The sequence below is a fragment of the Rhinichthys klamathensis genome, unplaced genomic scaffold (genome assembly GCF_029890125.1).
Source record: "Rhinichthys klamathensis goyatoka isolate OS25496 unplaced genomic scaffold, OSU_Roscu_1.1 h1tg000019l_1, whole genome shotgun sequence".
Lineage (NCBI taxonomy): Eukaryota > Metazoa > Chordata > Actinopteri > Cypriniformes > Leuciscidae > Rhinichthys > Rhinichthys klamathensis.
Window position 1 is genome coordinate 5,908,148 of NW_026606570.1, and position 23,109 is coordinate 5,931,256.

General features: G+C 38.5%; 1 protein-coding gene across 1 annotated transcript in view; it reads right to left on the minus strand.

Moving 5' to 3' along the window:
• Window positions 1–1,074: 1,074 nt before the first annotated feature.
• Window positions 1,075–23,109, minus strand: part of notch1b (notch receptor 1b) — a 52,355-nt gene continuing 30,320 nt past the window's right edge. The window contains exons 12-34 of the mRNA XM_056237127.1: window positions 22,981–23,091; window positions 20,949–21,141; window positions 20,105–20,250; window positions 19,902–20,015; window positions 18,217–18,336; window positions 17,974–18,126; window positions 16,778–17,006; window positions 15,283–15,484; window positions 13,920–14,073; window positions 13,626–13,810; window positions 11,576–11,708; window positions 10,406–10,663; window positions 10,185–10,297; window positions 8,814–9,385; window positions 7,765–8,199; window positions 7,529–7,677; window positions 6,417–6,630; window positions 6,068–6,158; window positions 5,773–5,935; window positions 3,935–4,233; window positions 3,673–3,820; window positions 2,538–2,635; window positions 1,075–2,391 (exon numbers count right to left, since the gene is read on the minus strand). Coding sequence (XP_056093102.1) covers window positions 1,075–2,391; window positions 2,538–2,635; window positions 3,673–3,820; window positions 3,935–4,233; window positions 5,773–5,935; window positions 6,068–6,158; window positions 6,417–6,630; window positions 7,529–7,677; window positions 7,765–8,199; window positions 8,814–9,385; window positions 10,185–10,297; window positions 10,406–10,663; window positions 11,576–11,708; window positions 13,626–13,810; window positions 13,920–14,073; window positions 15,283–15,484; window positions 16,778–17,006; window positions 17,974–18,126; window positions 18,217–18,336; window positions 19,902–20,015; window positions 20,105–20,250; window positions 20,949–21,141; window positions 22,981–23,091 — 5,597 coding nt within the window. The remainder of the gene's footprint in view (window positions 2,392–2,537; window positions 2,636–3,672; window positions 3,821–3,934; window positions 4,234–5,772; window positions 5,936–6,067; window positions 6,159–6,416; window positions 6,631–7,528; window positions 7,678–7,764; window positions 8,200–8,813; window positions 9,386–10,184; window positions 10,298–10,405; window positions 10,664–11,575; window positions 11,709–13,625; window positions 13,811–13,919; window positions 14,074–15,282; window positions 15,485–16,777; window positions 17,007–17,973; window positions 18,127–18,216; window positions 18,337–19,901; window positions 20,016–20,104; window positions 20,251–20,948; window positions 21,142–22,980; window positions 23,092–23,109) is intronic.

The window sequence follows — 23,109 nt, forward strand, 5'->3', positions numbered from 1 at the left end:
TATTTGTGTTATTTTATATGGCAGATCCTCTAGTGATTTGTGTGTATAGCCTACATTTATTATATTTGTCTCTACCCCAGTGCTACTGAGAAAAAAATATATAGACGTTCTGCGTATAGAAAACATAACTACGTAGCATTAAAATATTTCAAATTTCCATGGCACACTTAAGATTTCTGAAACAAAATCCTGATTACATGACAAACGCATACAATATATCTATTTACATTAGCCATAGGCTCAAACGAAGATACAAAACTGGAAGTACAGTAAAGAGAAGTTCAATTTGAAACACCTCCATAAAACCCCAGACACTTTTGGCCACGTGACCAGTTCTACAAAATTGGGAGGAAAGATACAGATCACTTGATATTGGCACCTGTTTCATACAAGTCAATATTAAGTATTTCCTGTAAGTAACTCAGATCCTCACTTTCACATCCACATTCACAGTGGACATTAAGAAATCTGCTTTTTGCAGGAATTTAATATACAAGAATGAGAGAAAGAAAGAGCAAAATCACTTTGAACTATACAAATGTTCAATTATAAAAAAACACTACTTATTTGTAGTATAAACCTTGTGACACACACACACAAATGAGAACCTAACCAAAACAAATATCAGACGACATAACACGTAAGAAATTCAATCATAACGGAAAAGCAGCTTGTTTCGGACAACATAAATCTACTTTAACACTGAAGTTTGTTGTAAAAAAAAACGTGCTCTCTAAAATGCCTGTACAAGAACGTTTGCATTTGTACAAATTTATACAATATTAGGTGTAAATCAATTTAAAAAAAGACTGATTAACAAAAAAACAAAAACAAAAACAGGCATATTTTAAGACCAATAAATACCCAGTGTGTACATTTGAGTACAGTGTATCGCGGTCAATAGCATTGCATTATAAAAATTGACCTTCTTCTTCAAGATAATTTATTTTGCCCAAATGTAAAAATAAATGGTGAAAAAAAGTATAAATAACAAAATATCAATAAATTAAAAAAAATATGGTTAGTACAAGAGGCATTTTAATGACCCTTCAGTAAGCAGGCTTTGAATTGAATCTATTTGAATTGCTCCGGTATGTGTCCGATTTGCGACTGCATGCTGGTGGGAGGACTGGAAATGCCCTCCGACCAGTCAGACATGTTGGAATGGGGCGACGAGCTGGACCACTGGTCCGGTGAACCTGGAGACGGCGTGAGGAAAGGGTGGTCAGGCACTTGGAGTTGGTGGCTGGGGGTGTTGGCGTCCATGGCGTTTGAGTAACTGTGCTGGGAAGGTGGCGTCAGGAACTGCGTGCCCGCCATGCTGGGGCCCAGAGAGGATGGGTTTAGCAACTGGGTCTCCTGGGGGATTATGGTGTGGATGGGCATGCTGTTCCCTGCGCTCTGCTGGAGCTCCGGGCCACCCAGCTCACCACCGATGAAGTTCTGGCTCACGCCACTGGGTGGATTGGTGCTCTGGTGCTGCAGCTGGACGCCTGTCTGCTGCGCTCTCTGTTGCATGTTCTGCATCTGCTGCATTAGATGCGGCTGTGCGGTGAGGTGCGCGTTCTGCAGGCTTTGATAGTTCAAAATCTGAGACAGGGTAGCGGGGCGGCCATTGTGGAGAGAGGTCATCAGGCCGGATTGGTGAAGGTTGGCCTGACCTGAGGCGTTCCTCATTGCTGCGAATTGATTTTGAGGACCCATACTACCGTGCATCCGTCCAAGCCATTCGCATTGGCCGTTCATGACGTTTGAGCCGTTAGAACCGGCCACTGGCAGATGGGTGAGACGTGGGGGTAACGGATCGAACTGTATGTGGGCCAGGTCCTGCTTGTTGCCCATGCCTAGATGGTTGACGCTCATGTGGCTATCTGCGATGCCTTGTAAGTGATTAAGAGACATGGAGGGCGATTGCTGGAAGGGTGATGTCATTAGGGGTGGGGAGGCGACATCAGATATGTACCCGTGGGGCGACTCCAAGGAATCCACCGGCGAGAGCACGGCCGAGCTGTCTAGCAAATGTCCCTTTCCATCCTGTGTCTTCTTCTTCTTGACTTTCATGTCTTTGCCATCCTTGCAACCGATGCCTTTTGCGCTGGGCTTGCGGGGCTTCTTACTTTGTAAGGGCTTCATGCTGCCCATGAAGGCGTTGGGAGAGCAGAGAGGTGGGGAGAGGGTGGTGCAGAGGGGGGCGCTGTGCATGGGAGGGCTGCGGACCAGGTTATATTCGTCGATGAGCCGCACGATGTCGTGATGCATTCTGTCCTGAGCGATATCCCGTGGGAGCCGATCCATATGGTCGGTGATCTCCCGATTAGCAAAATGCTCGAGCAGAACTTTAGCAGTCTCGTAACTTCCTTCTCTTGCTGCCAAGAATAGAGGAGTCTCCTCCTGAACGTGGGAAAATAATTGGTAAGCCAAAAGCATTTTGAAAATGACAATGGTTTTGTGCTATGATGTTAATCTGAGTATTAATGCGAATGTCTACAATAACACAAAGCATTATTTGTGATTAAAGAAAAGCAAGTGCTGCTTACCTTATTGTTCTGCATATCTTTATTTGCTCCGTTCTTAAGCAACACCATCGCCGCTTCTACGTTGTTCACAGCTGCTGCCCAGTGAAGAGCAGATTTACCTGCAGCACAAACAAAAAGTGCTTTAGCATGTGAAAAACAACATACAATAGTGATAAATCTGACATTTATCTTGCCATAGTATATACACTAACAGTCAAATGTTTGGACTTAACTTTAATTATTATCTTTTTCCATATTTTAGAATAATAGTTTAGTCATCAAAATTAATAGACAAAACAAAAAACTTAAATTAATTAAAGTTTGGGGTTGGTAAAAAAAAAAAAAAAAAAAAAGGTTTTACTCTCTTATCGTCACCAAGGCTGCATTTATTTGCTAAAATAAATATTGTGAAATATTACTACAATTTAAAATGGTTTTCTTTTTTATTTAAATACATTTTTAACATGTCATTTATTCCTATGATGGCAATACTGAATTTTCAGCATTGTTACTCCAGTCTTCAGTGTGACGTGATTCTTCAGAAATCATTCTAATATGCTGATTTGCTGCTCAATAAACATTTCTTATTATTATCAATGTTGAAAACAGTTGTGCTTTTTAAATATTTTTTGTGGAACCCATGATTGATTTTTTTCACGATTCTTTAGAATATAGAAAGTTTAAAAAAAAAACATTTATTTTATATATATATATATATATATATATATATATATATATATATATATATATATATATATATATATATATATATATATATATATATATATATCAATTTAATGCAGTCAAAAATTATTTCATAAAAAATCTTAAGGAAGGTATATCTTAGATATACATGTATCTTATCTTATCTCAAGCAACTTCATGAGGTGCCAACTGGCCTTTGTTTGACACTTTTTTTACCTGGGCTGTTTTAATACATTAAGTAATAATAATAATAATAATAATAATCTTGTACATTAATTATTATTATTAATAATGTATGTATTTATTTATTTATTTATAAATTCATTAGCACAATTGTTCTTTGTCAGCCAAATTATTTACAAGAATTTCAAAATGAACCTTTAGATCAGATAATTAAGAAAGATGTTTAAGACAAGTGAATGAATTAAGTAAGGCAGTGTAATGGTCATACCAAAATCATCAATGGCATTGACATCAGCATGGCAGTTGATGAGTTCCTCCACCATGCCCTCGACCGCCAGTCTTGCTGCCAGTATCAGAGGTGTGGTGCCATCATGCATGCGGGCATCTAAGTCTGTGGCACGGTTCCGTATCAAAATCTGCATAAGGGACAAAGGTTAACATGCTTAGGAATCATCAGTCGATGGAAATACAGAATATTAAAACCTCCGTAATTTATACAGAATTCCTTTATGCAGTCTGGGTTCACATACCTGGAAGACTCCTTGTGCATCTGCAGCCACAGCAGCATGTAATGGAGTCCGTCCCATATTGTCCTGGATGTTGGCATCTGCACTGGCCTCCAGGAGCCTTTTGGCAGCATCCGAGCGGGCATAGCGGGCAGCCAGGTGTAGAGCCGTCTCACCCGTACGGTCTGTCTGGTTGTGAAGGTTGGCACCTTGGTAGATGAAGTCATTGATGACGTTTGCTGAAGCATCCTCCTCTTCCTCGCTGTTCCCTGTTTCCAGCCCTCCTCCACTACAGGATGCGATCATAAGAGGAGTAAAGCCATCTAGAGAGGAAAAAGAGAGTGAAGATCTGTTACCTTTACATTTATTTATGTAGCTGATTCAACTCCATTGAAGGGCCAAAAACTTTCCTTTGAGTAGGACTAGCCTGACGGCAATCTAAAGAAATGTTTTCCTTAAAGTGATGGACCAAAGCAACGGCAAAGAAACAAACAAATCGAAGTAGGATTTGACGCGCTCCCTTTCTCAATCACCCCAGATCGCTTCGATAACGGATTGTAATCAAGCGTGGCGGTTTGGTAAATCTCAGGGACGCGGGCCACACTTTGAAATTTCAACCGCTGGTAAAACTGAGTATTATCACCTCTGAAAAGCTGCTTTCTTTTCTGACTTGGACAGGGGCTTCACGGCTTCAAAAGAATAGCTATTCCCAAATCAGGCCTGATTTGGTCGATTTAAAAACATCAATCCACACAAAGAGGAAAAAAGGAAAAACAGCTTGCAAAGAGATACCAAAAGAATGTTGCCTTTGACTATCTTAAAGTGTTGTCAGGGGTATATTGGTGCTTGTAGAAAGAGAAGAGCATTTCATAAAGAGTTTTAATTAGCAAAACACATGTAAGCAGAATATCACAGGATGAATCGTTAAAACTGGTAAAAATGTGCTCAGTCCCCCGGGGTTTACATCTTTCAGTCAGAGCCTTTGAAGTGGATTCCTTTTCCCACAGGACCCTGAGCATTAACTCCTACTTAGAGCTCAATTCAGTTCCTCATCCCAGCACTCGACAGCGTGCGCACACACTATGTGCAAACCGAGGAACAGGTGTAATCCACAATCCAGAATTTTAAGCAGGTTGAGTTCTCATAAAAAATTTAGAACGACTATCTCCATATCTGTGTTAGCTAAATAATTAACACGCATAGATGTGATTGTAAAAATCAGCAAAAATCTAATAGTTAACTACTTAATTATCTGATCAATGAGGCCACATTTTATATATAATATGTGTGTGTGTGTATGTGGTCACACTTTAAATTATGGTCCAGTTCTCACTATTAACTAACTATTAACTATGACTTTTGCCTCAGTAAACTCCTAATTACTGCTTTTTAATAGTTAGTAAGGTAGTTAAGTTTTATTTATGATTAAAAGATGTAGAATATGATCATGGAGAATAAGCCATTAATATGTGCTTAAGTACTAATAAACAGCCAATATCCTAGTAATATGCAAGCTAATAAGCAACTAGTCAATAGTGACAATTAGACCATAAACTAAAGTGTTACCATGATATATGTATGTATCTATAGTATATATATGTATGTAGTATGTATGTGTATGTGTGTATATATATGTTAACATAATATAATCAAATTGTTTAATAATAAATGTTATAGAAAGATATCATTTAAAAATGTTATTTAAATTTGAATGAATTAATAACATTGTATTATAAATAAATAGAAACATATAAAAAAATATTCTAATTAAATTCACATCATAATTACTGTTCCCTTGTTATTGAAAAATCAGCAATGGGGATTTTTTTAAATATATTTTTAATTATACAACAATGCCTAACCTGGTCCTCGGGCATTGACGTCCATGCAGTCGCTCTCGATCTCGCCCTGAGGGGGTGTGGGAGCGATGGATGGGATTCGCAGATCGGCTGCGTCCAAGTGCTGCTGCGTCCACTGCCGGTGATCTTGCTGATCATCTAAATCAAGAATCGCCTGCTCCTCAGACTAAAAGAGGAGAATGAGTGATTCATTTTAAATTGTAATTAATTGCATTAATTAACGCAAGAATATTCATTGTAAGAGGCTTTTTTAATTCACTTCTATGTAAATGTTGGTGCTTTCTGTTGCTCTGCTCACCCTGAAGCGTTTGGTGTCTGATGGTTCCTCCTCTCCCCATTCATTCTGGTTGTCATCCATTAATGAAATGTCTGAACAGTTCTTAAGTGGCCTGTTTTCAGAAAAATAACCCATTAGATATGCTGAAATAACTTTTTTTGGCACTTTACTACATCCCAGCAAAACTAACTTAAAGACTGTGCTCTAACACCAAAAAGCTGTCACTGATTATCAGCCTCCACTTTCTTCCTAAAACCAGTCAATTAAATTAAACTCAACATATGATCATAACTTCAAATGAAAAAGTTGTCCTCCATCATATTTTTTGTCCCTTCAAACTTGATGTCGGAAGATGACGCAGCGAACCCACCTCAGACCAACAGAGTCTTCGCCGACTGGCTCCCTCCTCTTCTTCTTGCTGGGCTCGCTAGTCTTGAATCCCTCCGGAAACCAAAGTTGACCATGTTCACGGCGGCGTTTACGGGAAGCGACCATTCCCACGCCGACAAAGGCCAGCAGTGCCAGTCCTGCCAGAACCACGTAGACCGGATAGAGCTCTATGGACGACGGTCCATCAATCTTACCTGCCACAGGAAGCACAGTTGACAAGTCAGACCCACAGAAGGGACACGAATATGTTCCTCACGCAACGATGAGGCACAAATTGCTGGAGATGGACGGACAAACTAGAGGGGGCACGCGTTCGTGTTAATCAGAATTGCTAACCGCTTCTCATCAAAAAGAAGGAGCTGGCAAATAAGAAAAGGAGGAGGATAGAAAAAAGAGAAAAGAAAGAACACCTCCTCTCCCCTTTCTCAGCCCAGGGTACCAGGAGACAACTTTACCCGTTCTTCTTTAAGGGAAAAAAAGGGAGGGATTAATGAACTTCAAATTACCGCGCACACTTTAAGCTGTAAAGACGAAGGATTTATTAGGATTTTCGAGATAACAAAGACTCCCAACTTCTAGCACACTCCCGATCAATTTTTCTCCTCTCTTTTTTCAAGCTCTCTCCACTAACGATTTTGAAATGATAAACTCTGCTCACCTAAACCCTTGGAGATGCATTAAGTCTGATACATTCAACAAGGTTAAGGTTGCAGCAGCCCCCCATCATTTTAGATTCATGCCATGTATGGGTGATATGCATGTATGTGAGAGTGTCTTGTTGGGCCAAATGAGTTGACATGATTTGCATCAATTAGCTATTTTGGGTGCCTGGAGCCAGTGGATCTGCCCTCAGACTGCCGCATTGATTGCTTAGTCTGTCTAATGCACAAAGAACATTTGCTTCATTGTTATAAGGAAGAAACGCACAAACTTCAAAGTGATCCCTGTAATCCGCGGTAGGAGGCGGTGGGGTTAAAGGTTGGGAGGGGGGGTTGCTATTGAATACATGCAGTAAGATGTGAGGCCTAGTCTTGATTAAGGGCATTATGGGAAGACGTGAGGCACACGACAATACTCGTGCCAAACACTCACTTGTGACGGCCTCGATGACGTAAGGCATATTCAGATTGCCGCTGGAAGCCAGGGCTCCGAGGAAAGCAGCCACATCGTTCGCATTCTGGAAGCACTCGGAGGTTTGCTGGTAGCACTGGCGGTTGTCTATCTCCAAGTATACCACAGAGCTGATGGAAATCAAAAGCATGATTTTTATTGATTTATATTAAAACATATTTTTAAAGCAGATGAGGGCTCAGTTGTAGCATACGCACCCTTTGATCTGCATCTCATCCAGCTCTCTGCGTTTTCTCCCTCCTTCCACTACTATATTGTAAATACCGCTTTTTACCGAGCTCATGACGTTGCTAGAAGCACTGTTCCAGACATCTAGTGATCGTTTGATGTTGTGCTTCCTCAGCTCCTGCTCGTTGCCGTAATACGGGTAGATCATTTCCTCTCCCTTGCTGTCACGCCGGAAAACGACGTTGGTGTGGAGCACTCGGCTGAGCTCTCGCAGAAATCCAAAGGAGTTGTTTCGGAGCTGCTCGGGCATAATGTGGACCACCACAACCAGGAGTCCAGCAGCTAACTTTTCCGGGATGTTGTTGGCACAGTCCAGCCCGTCCCATTCGCACTCAGCATTATTGCAGCCCTGGTCACAGTGGCCATCTGAATAGTGGTCTTTGCAATACTGGTCGTAGAGTGGACTATGAGAGAGGAGAGCAGAGTTTAGAAATGGCATGGAAAACAGAGATAAAAAGCTTATGTTTCTGCTTTTACAAAGTTTCTAGATGGCCATTTATGGGTATTATCTTTCCCAAGCTGGTCTTGATGGCTGGACTACAAGCTTGTGCTTTATTTAGAGAGTATAGCTGGAGTAAGCACACAAAGTGAAGTGGGAGAGAGAGGGGGAGCGGGGTTGGGAAAGGACCAAGAGCCGGGACTCAAACTCGGGTCGCCCGAAGCGCAACCACACTACACGTCAGAGCACGTTTTTTACACATTTTAATAGCCATTTTAAAAACACTGGCTAAGACTGGATTTTTAAAATCATTTAATAAAAATTTAAGCTTAGAAAATAAAAATAATTTAATCGAAAATTCGAACTGAAACATATTTCATAGCTGAGCTTAGCTAGATGTTTTTTTCTTTCTTTCTTTTTTTCAGACCTGCAATCACAATTTTTAAACTCCCTGACAAATTCTCTGGCAGGATGATCCTTTTAGCTCCAAACTGTTTGAAGTTCAAACAAGAAACCCACTGAAACCTTGCACTGAAACTAGTGTAAAAATGGTGTTACAAATTCTCAGATAGCACTCACTTGCACTGGCCCTCCAGCCTCTGGCAGTCAAATCCATCATAGAGGCATCCAGCGTTGTGACATTGTTCGTCACACTTCCCGTTATTAAAATAGCGCCAGCACTGCAGCGCAGCCGAGCAGTTCTGCCACGGGTCATTGAAGTTCAGTGAGCAGTCCCCTCCATCCCAATCGCAGGCATAATTATTACATGCGCTGTCACAGATCTTATTGGCCTTCTTGTTTTCACACTCTGCTATCTCGCAGCTTGCCATCACTTCTGGGGCAGGTGTGATGTCTCGACCAGAGCCGCCTGGGAAGCTGTAGTCCAAGATGTGGCAGAAGAGGCCATTGAAGCCAGTAGGACAGATGCAGTGGTAGTATGGGGCCTCTGAGATATACTCGCACGTGCCTCCGTTGTAGCAGGGATTGATGGTGCAGTGACCCTCAGTGGGATACTGGCACTCAGGACCAGTGAAGGCAGGTGTGCACAGACATTTGGGGCTCTTGTGACCAGAAACGCATGTACCGCCATTTTTGCAGTGGAGGCTCCCACAAGCATGAGCGTCATACTCGCAGGTTGAGCCTGTAAAACCCTAAACGAGACATACACAAGTTTTATGTTAATATGCAGGCTACAGTACCATTTAAACGTTTGGGCTCTGTAAGATTTTTTTTAAACGTTTGTTTAATCAGATACAGTAAAAACAGTAATATTGTGAAATACTATTCCAATTTAAAATATAATATAAACAACTGTTTTCTACTTTAATATATTTTAAAATGTAATTTATCTGTTTGATGGCAAAGTTGAATTTCCAGCGTCTTTAGTGCCACATGATTCTTCAGGAATCATTCTAATATGCTGATTTGGTGCTCGAGAAACATTTATTAATATTATTATCAATGATGAAAACTATTGTGCTGCTTAATATTTTTGTGGAAACTATGTACTACAATACAAAAATTGTATTAATAAAGTTTAAAAAGCATTTTTTTTTATAGTAAAGACTTACATTGTTACAAAAAAAGTCTGTTCCTTTTTGTCAATTTAATGCATCCTTGCTGCATAAAAGTATTCATTTCTTTAAATAAATAAAAAATGTACTGGCCCTTTTGAACGATAGTGTATGATTGTAGAGAATGAAATTAACTTTAGAATATTATATTAGAATGAATCTGCGGCCTTGTGACTAAAATGGAAAAAGTAAAAAGAAAGTTAACTATTACATTTAATTAATTATTTTATGCCACATTTATGTAAATGATGTGTATAGGATCTGCACAATTAGTTGGATATGAAATAATAAGGCAGAAGAGTTGAGAATAGGATCGAAATGACGCAAATCAGGTTCAAAGGACCAGTAGCTAAATGTATCAGAGAATATGACCAACCGGTGGACATTTGCAGATGAAGCCATGAGGAGTGTTGCTAGCCACAGCGCAGGTGCCTCCATTACGACAAGGTTTCCCCTTACAGCCATCAAACACTTTGTCACAGCGCTGACCTGTAGGGATACAAAAACAAGGTTATTACGCATTTTGACACCAGGATCAGAGAGTAGCATTACTCTCTAAATCAAAGAAGAAATGGTCCACAGTAGCCTGTGCTGTACCTGTGTATCCCGTGCGACACTCGCAGCGGTAGTTGTTTGTGAGCTGGATGCAGCTGTGCGTGCCATGGGGGTCACAAGGGTTGGACAAGCATTCGTTGACGTCACCCTCACAGCGTTCCCCCACGTATCCAGCCAGGCAGATGCAATGGTACCCGCCCACACGGTCCACACAGCGGCCCTGGTTAAAGCATTTGGGCTCATGGGTGATGGGGTCGGTGAAGGGTGTGCAGTCGTCAATGTTGATCTCGCAGTGCACACCTGAGAGAGGAGCGGAGGGCAAAGGTGTAATAACAGCTGCTCTAACACACTCTAGCAGAGATGTAAATATAGGCTCTGTTGCTCCTTGCTGTATACTGCCTATGTATCAGCTGTCCTCTAAGGCAGAATAACAGTCATTATACAGAGGCAGAGTGCAACAGTCGGGTTCTGGAAGTCAAAATCCCAATAGGGACATGGAGATTATTATTATCTATATACATAATCAACATCTTTAAAACTACAGGTCCATATTTTTTATACATCGTTTGTATTCTGATTTTGGCAATGCTTCATGGGATTGTGCTTTTGTGTTGTTGTCTGATTTTTCAAATACTTGTTTTACTTCAAATCCAAGTTGGTTATATTGTTAGAATTGATGTTGGCATGTTGCTAAGCAAACAATGTGATATTCTAAGCCTAAAAATAAAACTGTAAACTGAAAAAAAAAATTTACACTGATTTTAGAACATTCAAAACGAATTATAGGTTTATAATATGATATAAAAAATGTAATAAAAAAATATTTATAAAGTTTCATACATTTTATTTATAAATGTTATTAGTATAATGTTAATATAAAGAAATTTAAGTGGTTAAGTTTGAAAAAAATTAAGATCTATATATACATAATATTGGAGTTTCTCTTGTTTTGAGTGTTCCTATGATGCCTTAAAATCACAAAGCTAGAGACAAAGAGAAAGGACAATTAACTTTAATGCAACTGGGTAATATTACACATTGTTTGAAAGTGTCTGTCCATTTTATGAAATAAAACTCCATCTATGAGATGGAATTTTAAGCATGACTACATCAATCAAATAGAATCATCTAAGCCTGCTGATAACAGTTAAGACCTAATTAATGAAGTATGGAATGGGCAAAAAGAGCAAAACAGAGGAAGTGATATCTGACCTTGTGTTCCCCGGGGACAGGAGCATTTGTAGGTATTGATCAGGTCGATGCATGTGCCCCCGTTCTGGCAGGGCTGAGACAGACACTCATTGATCTCCTCAGAGCAGTTCACTCCATGATAACCTGGCACGCACTTCAAGAAACCAGAGAAAGAGCGAGGTGAATTAATGGCAAACATAAAACAAGCTTGTTTCTGTTTACTTGGCGGTTTCCTCCATCTTTGCCAAACAAGCAATTCTTTTACAAAGAAGGGCGATTTAGCGGGCATTAACCTAAAGTGTCTTCTTCTACAGTCATTTCTCTCCCTAACCACCAGATTTTCTTTACTTACTTCTAGAGCCCGACCGATATGGATTGTTGGGGGCCGATGCCGATAAAAAAAAAAGCCAGATACCGATATATCGGCCGATATTATTTATGTGTATATTATAATACAGTAGCAATATTATGTATGTGTATTATAATACAGTACCAGTCAAAAGTTTGGACACACTTTCCTATTGGTGTGTACAAACTTTTGATGGGTACAGTATAGAATACACAGTATAAACAGATTAAATATATAAACGTTTTGCAATGATCACTCAAATGTGGTGATCAAACACTTGTGTGACAAAGATATGTAATGGAGACAGGGTGAATAATAGATTGAGAATGATACATTTGAGCTGTAACCAAACTAGTTTGCATTGCATGTTATATTATATTATATTTATATAACAATAATGAATTGAATATGATGTTGCATAATCTTCACTAACGACTTTGTCTTTTAATTTAGTCACGTTATATATAAAACATAACTTGTTTCAATAAACATATCAAAAGTGTCACTGACAAAACCTTATTATTCAATTCAATTCAAATGTATTTGTATAGCGCTTTTCACAATACATATTGTTTCAAAGCAGCTTTACAGAAAGTGCATTTCAGAAAAGTACATAGAAAAAATACAGTTAGTTAATCATGTATTAATTTAATGTAAAATATTATCTTCTCATTATTTTTAGTCTTAATTCCTCTAATCTCTACCAGTGGAGGAAGAACTCAGATCTTTTTACTAAAGTAAAATTAATAATATCATAATGAAACCGTTTTTAATTACATATGTACAGTACTTTTATACTATTTTTAAATTAGTAAGCAAAATGTACTAAACGTGAAACAGTGTTATAATTATATCAATTATTGGAATATTGCTTGATGTTGTAGCATAGCGTTATAGGCAGAATGAGCTTCAACACTGTCTACACCGGACGCGGCCGTTATTGCTCGCGTCGCAACAGCTGTTTACCCTAGACGCGAAAAAGAGCCCGTTACAAAGCAGAATGGGGCATAAGTTTACTGTGAAGGGATGAAGAAAGGTTGGCTCTCAACAGAACATAAAATATTCATTTTATTTTATTTTTCGTGTTCGCATTTATGAGAAAAAAAAAAAATGTGACAAACTCTGAAAGCGGCACTAAAAGACTAAAACTTTCACAGATACCTCAAACAGAAAGCACAAAGCCTTTCATTAAAGTGAATTTCGTTTTGTATTAATTGTATCTTCATTTTAATCAATGTTTCATCAACCAATTGCCTGGATTTAATAAATAAGAAGTAAATAAAGCAGACAATAGATAATCTCGACACGGAGGCGCCGGCGGGTGAACTGCAACTCGTCTCATAAATTAACCGAAACTCAGCATATAGACCTGAGAAATATATCTATATTGAAATGTCTACTTTTAAACAGAACAATTCAAAACGAAAGACAGACTGCTCTCTGCTTTGCAGCGACACTGACTGAAAACACGTGTTTATTAATAAACAATTAAAATGTCTCCTTGCTATATTTGATGTACTCACAATCATTACTTTTGCCAGTTCTTTGTGACAGCTTTTATGTGCTTTATTGGCACCGTCACCCTTACATGAATCACGGCACCCGGATTTTTTAAAATATTCATTTATCGGCCATTATAAATGCCGATACCAATAGTTAGGAAAATGCCTAATATCGGCCGATAATATCGGCCCGCCGATATATCGGTCGGGCTCTACTTACTTCACAGGAATAGCCACCCAGGTAGTCGGTGCAGGTTGCTCCGTTCTGGCAAGGATTGGGAATGCATTCATCCACCTGCTCCTCACAGTAGCTGCCTGTGTATCCGGCCTGACAGTGACAGTAGTGTGTGTTTCCAGCATCCAGACACTGGCCAGAGTTACGACACAGCCGCACCACCTCTACACCTAAAAGTGGGAGAAGCAAACATCACAGCAGATTGGTTAAACGCTGAACAGCCTCGCCAAAATGTGTGGTAAGTGGCAAAGATACTTTCTTTTATACAAACAAACCTACCTTGCTGTTTGGCGGCCACCTCGCAAGAAACGCTGGGGACGTCACAGTATAAACCAGTCCAGCCTGTCTGACACTGGCAGCTGTACCTAGTGCCGCTCTGTCTGCAGATACCTCCATTCTTACAGGGAGACGGCTTACACCAGTTCACCAGCTCCTGCAAGATGACAATTCATCCAGTGTTCGCATTTTAACATGCATCTATGAGTTCAAATCTCTTTTATCCATCTTATTTTATTTTATTGTTAGTTCAAAATAGTTCTGGAATGAATTAAGGATAGATCGGTTCACACTTTACCTCTCATTTGTTAACATTAGTTAATGCATTAACTAACATGAACTAACAATGAGCAATATCATTTTACAACATTTATAAACAAGTTAAAGTTAGTGAAAAATGTAAAGTTCATGTTAGTTCACAGTGCATTCATTTATGTTAACATACAACTAATCTAGATAACTAGATGGCTTAGACCAGTTGTTAGCATTAGTTAACTAGTTAACTTATCCTTAGAGTTAATAGATCAATCAGTTTTTAAGTTACTGGCATCGACTGCTTAAAACAAGTGGAATTAACAGAAATATAATTTTTTAAAAATCAATATAACTAAACAACTATTAGCTACGTTTTCATAGACACCTTTTGTTTAAATTGATGAATCCGAACATAGTATTTACATTAAGGCTAAATAAAGTGATTGGGTTTATATGTGTGTTTAAATGTCACAAGCTTCAAATCGGAATTGATCTTTCCAACTGTTGGCGCATCCTCCAACCATTCCTTCTTTTCTTTGTTTTAAAAAGCAGACATAAAATGTATCTATTTCAGGTCCTAACTATAAAATGACAAGCACACAAAAGCTTTGTGCTTATATGTATCAAGCGGTAAATAAGCCCCTCCCCTCGCCCAAATCAAGGTGTCTGTGGATGAGAGTCCGAATCAAGATGTTGTCCTGCAGCACTTCACAGATGATGAGTGGAAGGAGAATTTTAGATTGACAAAACAGTCATTTTTGACACTATTCAACAGCAAAAACACATTGTCCCATGCGTTATGCATCATTACTCCATTACTACTTCATTGCACATGCGCAGAACATTTCAGTTTTGGTTTTCAATCAGATCAAGTGTTAACATGTCCTATCAAACCACCCTTTTGAACCACCCTTTACAATCCAAATTATACGGATTTGCCAATTCATTCCGATTGACGTCGTTACATGTGACTTTTTTTATTCCGATTGTGCAACTAGTCTGATTATAATTCGATTAGGGTCCATGTAAACGCAGCTAGTGTAACACTGTGAAAGCAATGAATGTAAGATGGGTGCATACTAAACTTTTGTCCATATCTGTGATTTGTTACCTGGCAGTTGAGGCCATGGTATCCCTGAGGGCAGGTGCACTTGTATGTGCCATAGCTGTCCTGACAGGTGCCTCCGTTCATGCAGGGTCTGGAGTCGCACTCGTTGATGTCATGCTGGCAGTAGTTACCAGTGAACCCAGCTGGGCACAGGCAAGTGAAGCTGTTGATGCCATCCATGCATGTGCCACCATTAAAACAAGAGCTGTTTGGGGGGGACAGCGTATCATCAGTCATATTTATTACATTGGTTTAACATCATTTAGTTTCTCAGGTAATTTATAATGGGCTGTGATGCTGCTCTGATTGCATCATCCTTTGTTCACCAGAGGGGGCGCTAATGAACAACAGAGGAAGATGGAGAGCTAGAGTTTTTTTCTGGTACACTTTATCATGAGGCAGATCAGTTTTCTGACTTTAACAAACAATTTCTCAAAACTGAGCTGAGATCAGTGGTTTCCTGGTAGCCATGTATGGAGGCATAATATTTCTTTTTTTTCTTTTTGCATGTCAGAATGACAGTACAATGTACACTACCATTCAAAAGTTTGGGGTCCATTAGATTTTATTTGAAGTCTCTTATGCTCACTAAGGCTGCATTGATTTGATCAAAAATACAGCAAAGCCAGTAATATTGTGAAATATTATTACAATTTAAAATAACTGTTTTCTATTTTAATATATCTGAAAATGTCATTTATTCCTGTAATGCAAAGCTGAATTTTCAGCAGTGTTACTCCATTCTTCAGTGTCACATGATCCTTCAGAAATCATTCTAATATGCTGATTTGCTGCTCAACATTTCTTATTATTATCAATGTTGAAAACAGTTGTGCTGCTTAATATATCTATGTAAAAAAAAAGATTTTTTTTCATTTGAAAAAGAAAACTTCTGTAACATTATAAATGTCTTTCCTGTCACTATTGATCAATTTAATGTCCTTGCTGAATAAAACATGAATTTCTTTTTAAAACAAAGTATAGTATTTATAAGTATTTTCCATTTGTGATATTGGCATGTTGGTCACAGTGGTCAGGTATTCTTCCATGTTGCAGTCTACAGTATATTTAAGGAAAAATTAGTTTCTCTCCAATGAATTTAGTATTTTTTTTATGCATTTTGTATGAAACATCTTAGTTTTTATATATTTTTTTAGAGTAAGTAGGATAATACACATTTAGTTAGTTATGTTCTCTTGTAGAGTCTCCCATGTTTTTCAGCCAGCTCTTGTTTTGTGAGTTTGCCCAAGACATCACATTGACACCTATATTGATGTGCAGAATGCCATACAGGGGTTGAATTTTAGATTGGCCAATTGTTCTTTGGTGTGTATCTACTACTGCTTTGTTGATATGATTCTAAGAGAGTGACGATGGGTTTGACTTGTTGCCTTTTGGTAGGTTGTAACAATTGTAACCCAGACATTGTCATGTTGGCAAAGGTCAGTATTTATACTTGAAAACTTATACACATGCCACAAATAAGTGCAGTTGTTACCTCTCAGTACAGTCAGGTGTGTTGTTCTCACAGTGAATCCCACTAAATCCAGGTGGACAGGTACATGTGTAACTGTTCACACAATCAGTGCAGTTCGCACCATTTTTACACGGGTTACTATCACATTCATTAATGTCCTCCTCACATCTGCTGCCCCGGAAACCTGGTAGGCAGGTGCAAGTGAAGGCATTCACTGCGTCTTTGCAGAAGCCACCGTTACTGCAAGGGTCTAGAGGAAAAAGACGAGGTTAGACGTCAAGTCAAGTCAAGTCACCTTTATTTATATAGAGCTTTTTATAATACATATTGTTTCAAAGCAGCTTTACAGTGATAACAGGAAAATAATGCAACAAAGACTGTTTTGGCTGTACAGCATCTCTAGAAGAAAGTCATTGTCCAGTTTAAGTAAGTTCAGCGTCGATTCATTTCCGTTGTAAAAATCATTAGTTATTAATTTAGGGGCTATTTACACGACACCGTTTTCAACTGAAAACAGAAAACTTTGAATGCGTTATGGCCATTCATTTTCATGACAATGGCGTTTTGGTGGCCTGAGAACGCAAACTTTGAGACAGGTTTTTGAAAACGATACCGATTATCAAAAACGTGAATGGAAAATGAAAGCGGTGACGGCATGCACACATGCGTATTACATGTTTAGTCTATAGGTATGTGCGTTTGAATGCGTATGCGCACAGGCGCATAGTCTTTTTTTACAAAGCGACATTGCCAATTACTTGTCTTGCATGCATAATAGAGTTTTTAGTCTGTTGCGTTGATCCATTTTGAGCATGTTGTCATCTGTACAGAGGAAGAACAAAAACTTTTCCGTTTTTAGTACATCGTTGTCGTGTAAACGTACCCTTAGTTAATCTATCTGTACAGCAGCTCTGTCATCGTCCAGCTCAGTTCAGTTTTCATACAGTGTAGTCAAAGCTTATCAATATTATTAAGAATAATAAGTGTCCCCATGACAAAATACACTAGATCACGTGTCAAACTCCGCTCCTGGAGGGCCACTGCCCTGCAAAATGTACTTCCAACCAGCTCCAAAACACCTGAAGTTTCTAGTAATCCGGAAGAGCTTGATTACCTGGTTCAGGTGTGTTTAATTAGGGTTGGAGCAGTGGCCCTCCAGGAATCTGAGCTTGAAACCCCTGCACTAGATCAAAATAAGGATGAAACAAGACACTAACTGGGCTTGCAGTCGTCAATGTCCGTCTCACAGTTGCGGCCAGCGTAGCCCGATTTGCAACTGCATTTGTAGCTGCCAATAGAGTTTTGACAGATGGCGTCATTTCGACAAGGGTTTTTGACACATTCGTTAATGTCCACCTCACACGTTTGGCCTACAAGAGGGAGAGCGCAAAATATGAATACAGTTATGCATAGTACTGATGCTAGGACAGAATTTCCTGTTAGGTTTGTGAAGTTTGTACCTTGCCATCCCTCAGGGCACACACAAGAGAAGCTCTCGTAGTCTTCAGACTCCTTGCATACACCTCCATTCTTACAAGGTTTAGGGCTGCACGGGGCCAACAGGGTCTCACAGTTCTCACCTGGAAGATAACATATCAAAATAGAAAGCATTAAAAAACCTTCCATTCAGATTAGATATGTTGTTTTTCTATGCATAAATCTGTCTTTCAAGGTGTTTTCTTTTTGCATTTAAGAGGTGACGTTCTTCCGTTAAGAAGGCCTAAATTTAGAGGGTGACGCTACGTTTCAGCGCAGGTTCTGTCTCGACTCCTCTTTTCTCTGTTGGAGATTAGCCTGTCAGTCCTAGCAAAGCAAAGCACATTTGGCCTATCTGTTTCCACGACGGCCGGACCCTGCAGGAAGCCAGCAGGTTTTCCTGCCATTGTCTGACCATTTGCGTTTCTGTGAGAGAGGAAGTAGGGCAAACAGGAAACATGACAGGCTACTGTTCCCACCCTGGTACGAACAGATTCTTGTTATTCTTGATATGATGCTGTGTGGATTTTTCCAAAAAAGAAAGTCACTGGGAATTAATATCATTTCTGTTCCAGAGGCAGAACATCATTTTCTGTTTTGTCAAATAACACAGTGAGAGGAAAGAATGTATCATCTGCTGAAATCACATTTTCCTGTATTGTCAACAGAGATACTTGTAAGGCTCATTGAGGGGCCATTGTCAACAAACAGGGACTAGATCGATGGAGGGGGGTCTCTTGTTCCTGACATTGAAATTGTATCTTCACAAGCTACAAACTACACATCAGTTAAAGTGATTTAAGTATAGTATAACGACCAAACAGTTATAGGTGAAGTTTTTAGTTTTCCAGGCTTTTAATTATTAAATTAATAAATAACTACTTTTTATGTAAACTTTTTTTTTTTTTTTTTTAGCTTTGAGGTCTTAAAAGGTTTATTTAAATTTATTAAAATGTATTTTCTCCTCAAGAAAATGGATTAAAAATATTGATGAATCATCTTGCACACTTTTTGTTTCATAAAATGCTTCTATAATGCAAATGTCCCCTTCTCACTAGCAAATCACTGATCACAGCTGTGTCTTAAACTAAAGGCTATTGGCTGTTAAGAAGTAAATAGCCCACTCAAACTTCCTGTTTCAAAAGGAAACACATCAACACAGGAAAAAAGCTAATTGTCAAGATATCATGGGGGGTTTAAGGGGCAATATCTTTTTTATAACATTTTTAATGTTTTATTTAATTTGATTATTTTTTCAATATTTGTCAGTACTTTTAAAAAACACTATAAATCAGGGATTTTGATGTAAAATATTTATTTGAAGTACCCCCTGAGATTTTATGTTATTTTTCAATAATTAAACAATACATTTGCATGTTCTCTGATGTGGGGTCACATGGGTCACATGACATACAGGTAAACTAAAAAGTATTTTTTATATCTATTTTTTAAAGAATTTTATTTTGTTTTAAAAAAAAATATATATATATTCATTTACATTTTTAATTAAAATGTAATTAATAATTAGTTAATTATTAATTAACTTAATTAATTATTCATTTTGAATCAACTCCTGAACCCCCAGGGGTTCACAAACACAGTTTAGAAAATCCTAGTTTAAACAGCTAAACAGTCTGAGAAAATGATCAAGATAAAACTAAACTCATACCAGTGTAAGGCAGCAAACAGTTGCATTTATATCCGGCCACGTCATCAATACAGGTGCCTTGATTCAAGCAAGGGTTGGAGGCGCATTCATTGATATTAGTTTGGCAGTTGGGACCTATAATTAAATGTTAGAAAGAGTTTGATTTGGGGGTCAAAGGTCATCCCACATAGTTACAGTACATTAGCAGAATGAATGATACGAACCACTGAAGCCGGCGCGGCATGAGCAGACGTAGCCACTCGTCATGTCCTTACAGGTGCCTCCATTCATACAGGGGTTGGACTCACACTCATTGTTGTTGATGTCACAGTTGACACCACTCCATCCCGAGTCGCAAATACAGTTATATCTGTAAGAAACAAGATCTGAATTTGACATTTGGCTATTTTTTTCTTACAGATCTGGACCAGTTATCTTTCACTGCTGATTTTTTTTTTCAAATGCTTGAAAAACAAATATCTTTGTTTGACCCAGTAAGCCATCTTGGTCATAATGCAAAAACAACTGGTATGACTTGGTTTTTCAGGCAAGGTTGTGAGACGTTGTTTAGTAGGTGTAATAAAAACCTATGATTTGTACAACTTTTAACTGCTAATATGATTGTTTATTAGATTTGATATACACTACCTTTCAAAGGTTTGGGGTCAGTAAAATGTTTAAAATGTTTTGAAAGAAGTCTCTTATCCTCACCAAGACCAAAACGATCAATATGTATTCGATCAAAAATACAGTAAAACATTAATATTGTGAAAAATTATCACAATTTAAAACAACTGTTTTCTATTTTAATATATTTTAAAATGTAATTTATTCCTGTGATGTCAAGCTGAATTTTTAGCATCATTACTCAAGTGTCACATGACCCTTCAGAAATCAGTATAATATGCTGATTTGCTGCTGCTACAATTCTTTTGTAACATTATAAATGTCTCTACTATAACTTTTAATCAATTTAATGCATCCTTCCTGAATAAAAGTTTACATTTCTTTTAAAAAATATTACTGACACAAAACGTTTGAATGGTAATGTATGTAAATAATACAAACCCATTGACTTTGTCTTCACAGTGTCCATGGATACAGGGGTTGCTAAGGCATTCGTTGAGCTGTGATTGGCAGGTAGTGTCGTGATACCCCTCTCTGCACAGACATTTAAAGCCATTGACTCCATCAATGCAGGTTCCACCATTGTGACAGGGGTTGATGGCACATTCATCAATATTGATGTTACACATTTTCCCTACAAAAAAAAGAAAGAATTATGAAAATGGTTAGTGTCACATGTCATTTGGTAGTCAAAATAACTTCTGAATCGACAGCATTCATTAGGCCATCCCTTGTTTTTCTTGAAATCCTAGGCTTAAGGTCTAGCTTTTAGACTCCACTTCAGGCAGCACCACTATTCACCGAACGCAATGCCCAGCATAAAGGCAGAGGTTTCATTTGTCACTTTTCTTTAAAGCAATGGCCAACTTCCCCCTTTTAAAAGATCGACTTTCACAAATCTTTTGCAAGTCTTTTCTCCTTTCAAACTCCCAGATGTCCTGGAGATCTCTGGCTGAATGGGGGAGCGGGCTGGCTTGCGTGTTTGCTCGGCAGGCGGGGGATTGGGCGAGACTGTAAGCCAACACCGCGGCCCGGGCCGAGTGTCTGCTCGCTGGCCAGCTGTCTCTCCCCACCCTGCTTTGTTGCCTGTCTCACCTGTTGAACTCTTTGTTGACTCCCCATCTCTTCTACACTGATAAAGACCTGAGCTCAGTATACCACCTTGACTGCCTTTTCACCACATACTTTTCCAAAGCTCAAAAAGACATAGTGGAGTATGTTTCATTTAAGTACCAACTTTGTCCCAGATTTTTCAACTAATTGAAAATAATAGGAAGAATTTGATGTTTGAGTTCATACTGAAATCTCTTTGGTATCTTGGCAAATCAGAGCACAGTTTGAGACATTGTTTAGATCTCTTATGAAATTCTAGTAGGAGTACAAGAAAACAAAATAAAAATGACTTTAGCAAAAGTCTCCATTGCTCTTTCATTTTCTAACCTCTGCTAGACTTCACACTAGACCACACATCCTCTCTCCAAAGCCCCGCCCTCCAAAGACATGTCAACCAATCAGGTGTTAGCAAACCCAAAAATGATTGTCTGAAAAACTGTGCCTTTTTTTTTTTTTTGCTGTTTATAAAGTCTCAGGACACTTATTTTAGTGTCTTGATTTTTTTTTACTGTTTGTCCCGGTCAGATACATCAGTGATATTTCTGAACTCTGACCTGAATCCATAAAGTCTGAACTTTACTTGACAGGTGAATGAATGATTGAGTTGACCATTTTCGCCTAACTGGTTTGGAAAAAGAAAGCATTTCAGTGATATCTTACTGGCAATAGCGACAATTGATGTGTATTGCATAACATCACCTTTATTGCATCGTTAATGCTGTCTGCAAGAAAATATTGAGATTTATCACACCCATTTTTTTTTGCTTGTTTTTTCCTCTCTCTCTGAGTAAACAAAACATAAATGAGCTGTTTCCACATAGATCTCTTTCTTTAATTTTAAAGTAAAAAATAAACTGTGATTGTAATTGTTAGCTTTAATTATTTAACAGTCATTTAACATTCATTATTTCCTCACCCTCATCGGTCAAACCGCGTACATGGAACACACACACAAGTCGTTGAGCTCTTTTAGAGCTGCAGTTGAAGTGATGATTATCAGTGAATCATATTCAATTCAAATAATTTCAGTCTGTTTTTCACACTTGTCTACTTTATAGCCCTTTTATATTTTATAGTCCTTGAAGCTTGACAGGCCATGGCCACTATGACCTATAGGAAAAATATTTTGGAAAGATACTTTTCTGTGACAGCTTCCCTTCATGTTTCAAAGATAAATAACAGCAAGCATACAGGTTTGGAATGACATGAGGGTGAGTAAATAATAAACAGATAAACTATTAAACTATTAGATTGGTAAACTATTAGATTAAACTCTCATTTCACATGTTCTTACTATTTTTATATTTCAGCACGGTTGCTGCTAATTGTTGTATTAAGCACATGATCTGAGACCACTTACCAGTGTATCCTGGTTCACAGGCACACTCGTAACCATTTATCTTGTCAATGCACCTTCCATAATCGCAGGGATTGCTCTCACAGTCATCTAGGTTAACCTCGCAGTTAGCACCTGTTAAAACACAACAGA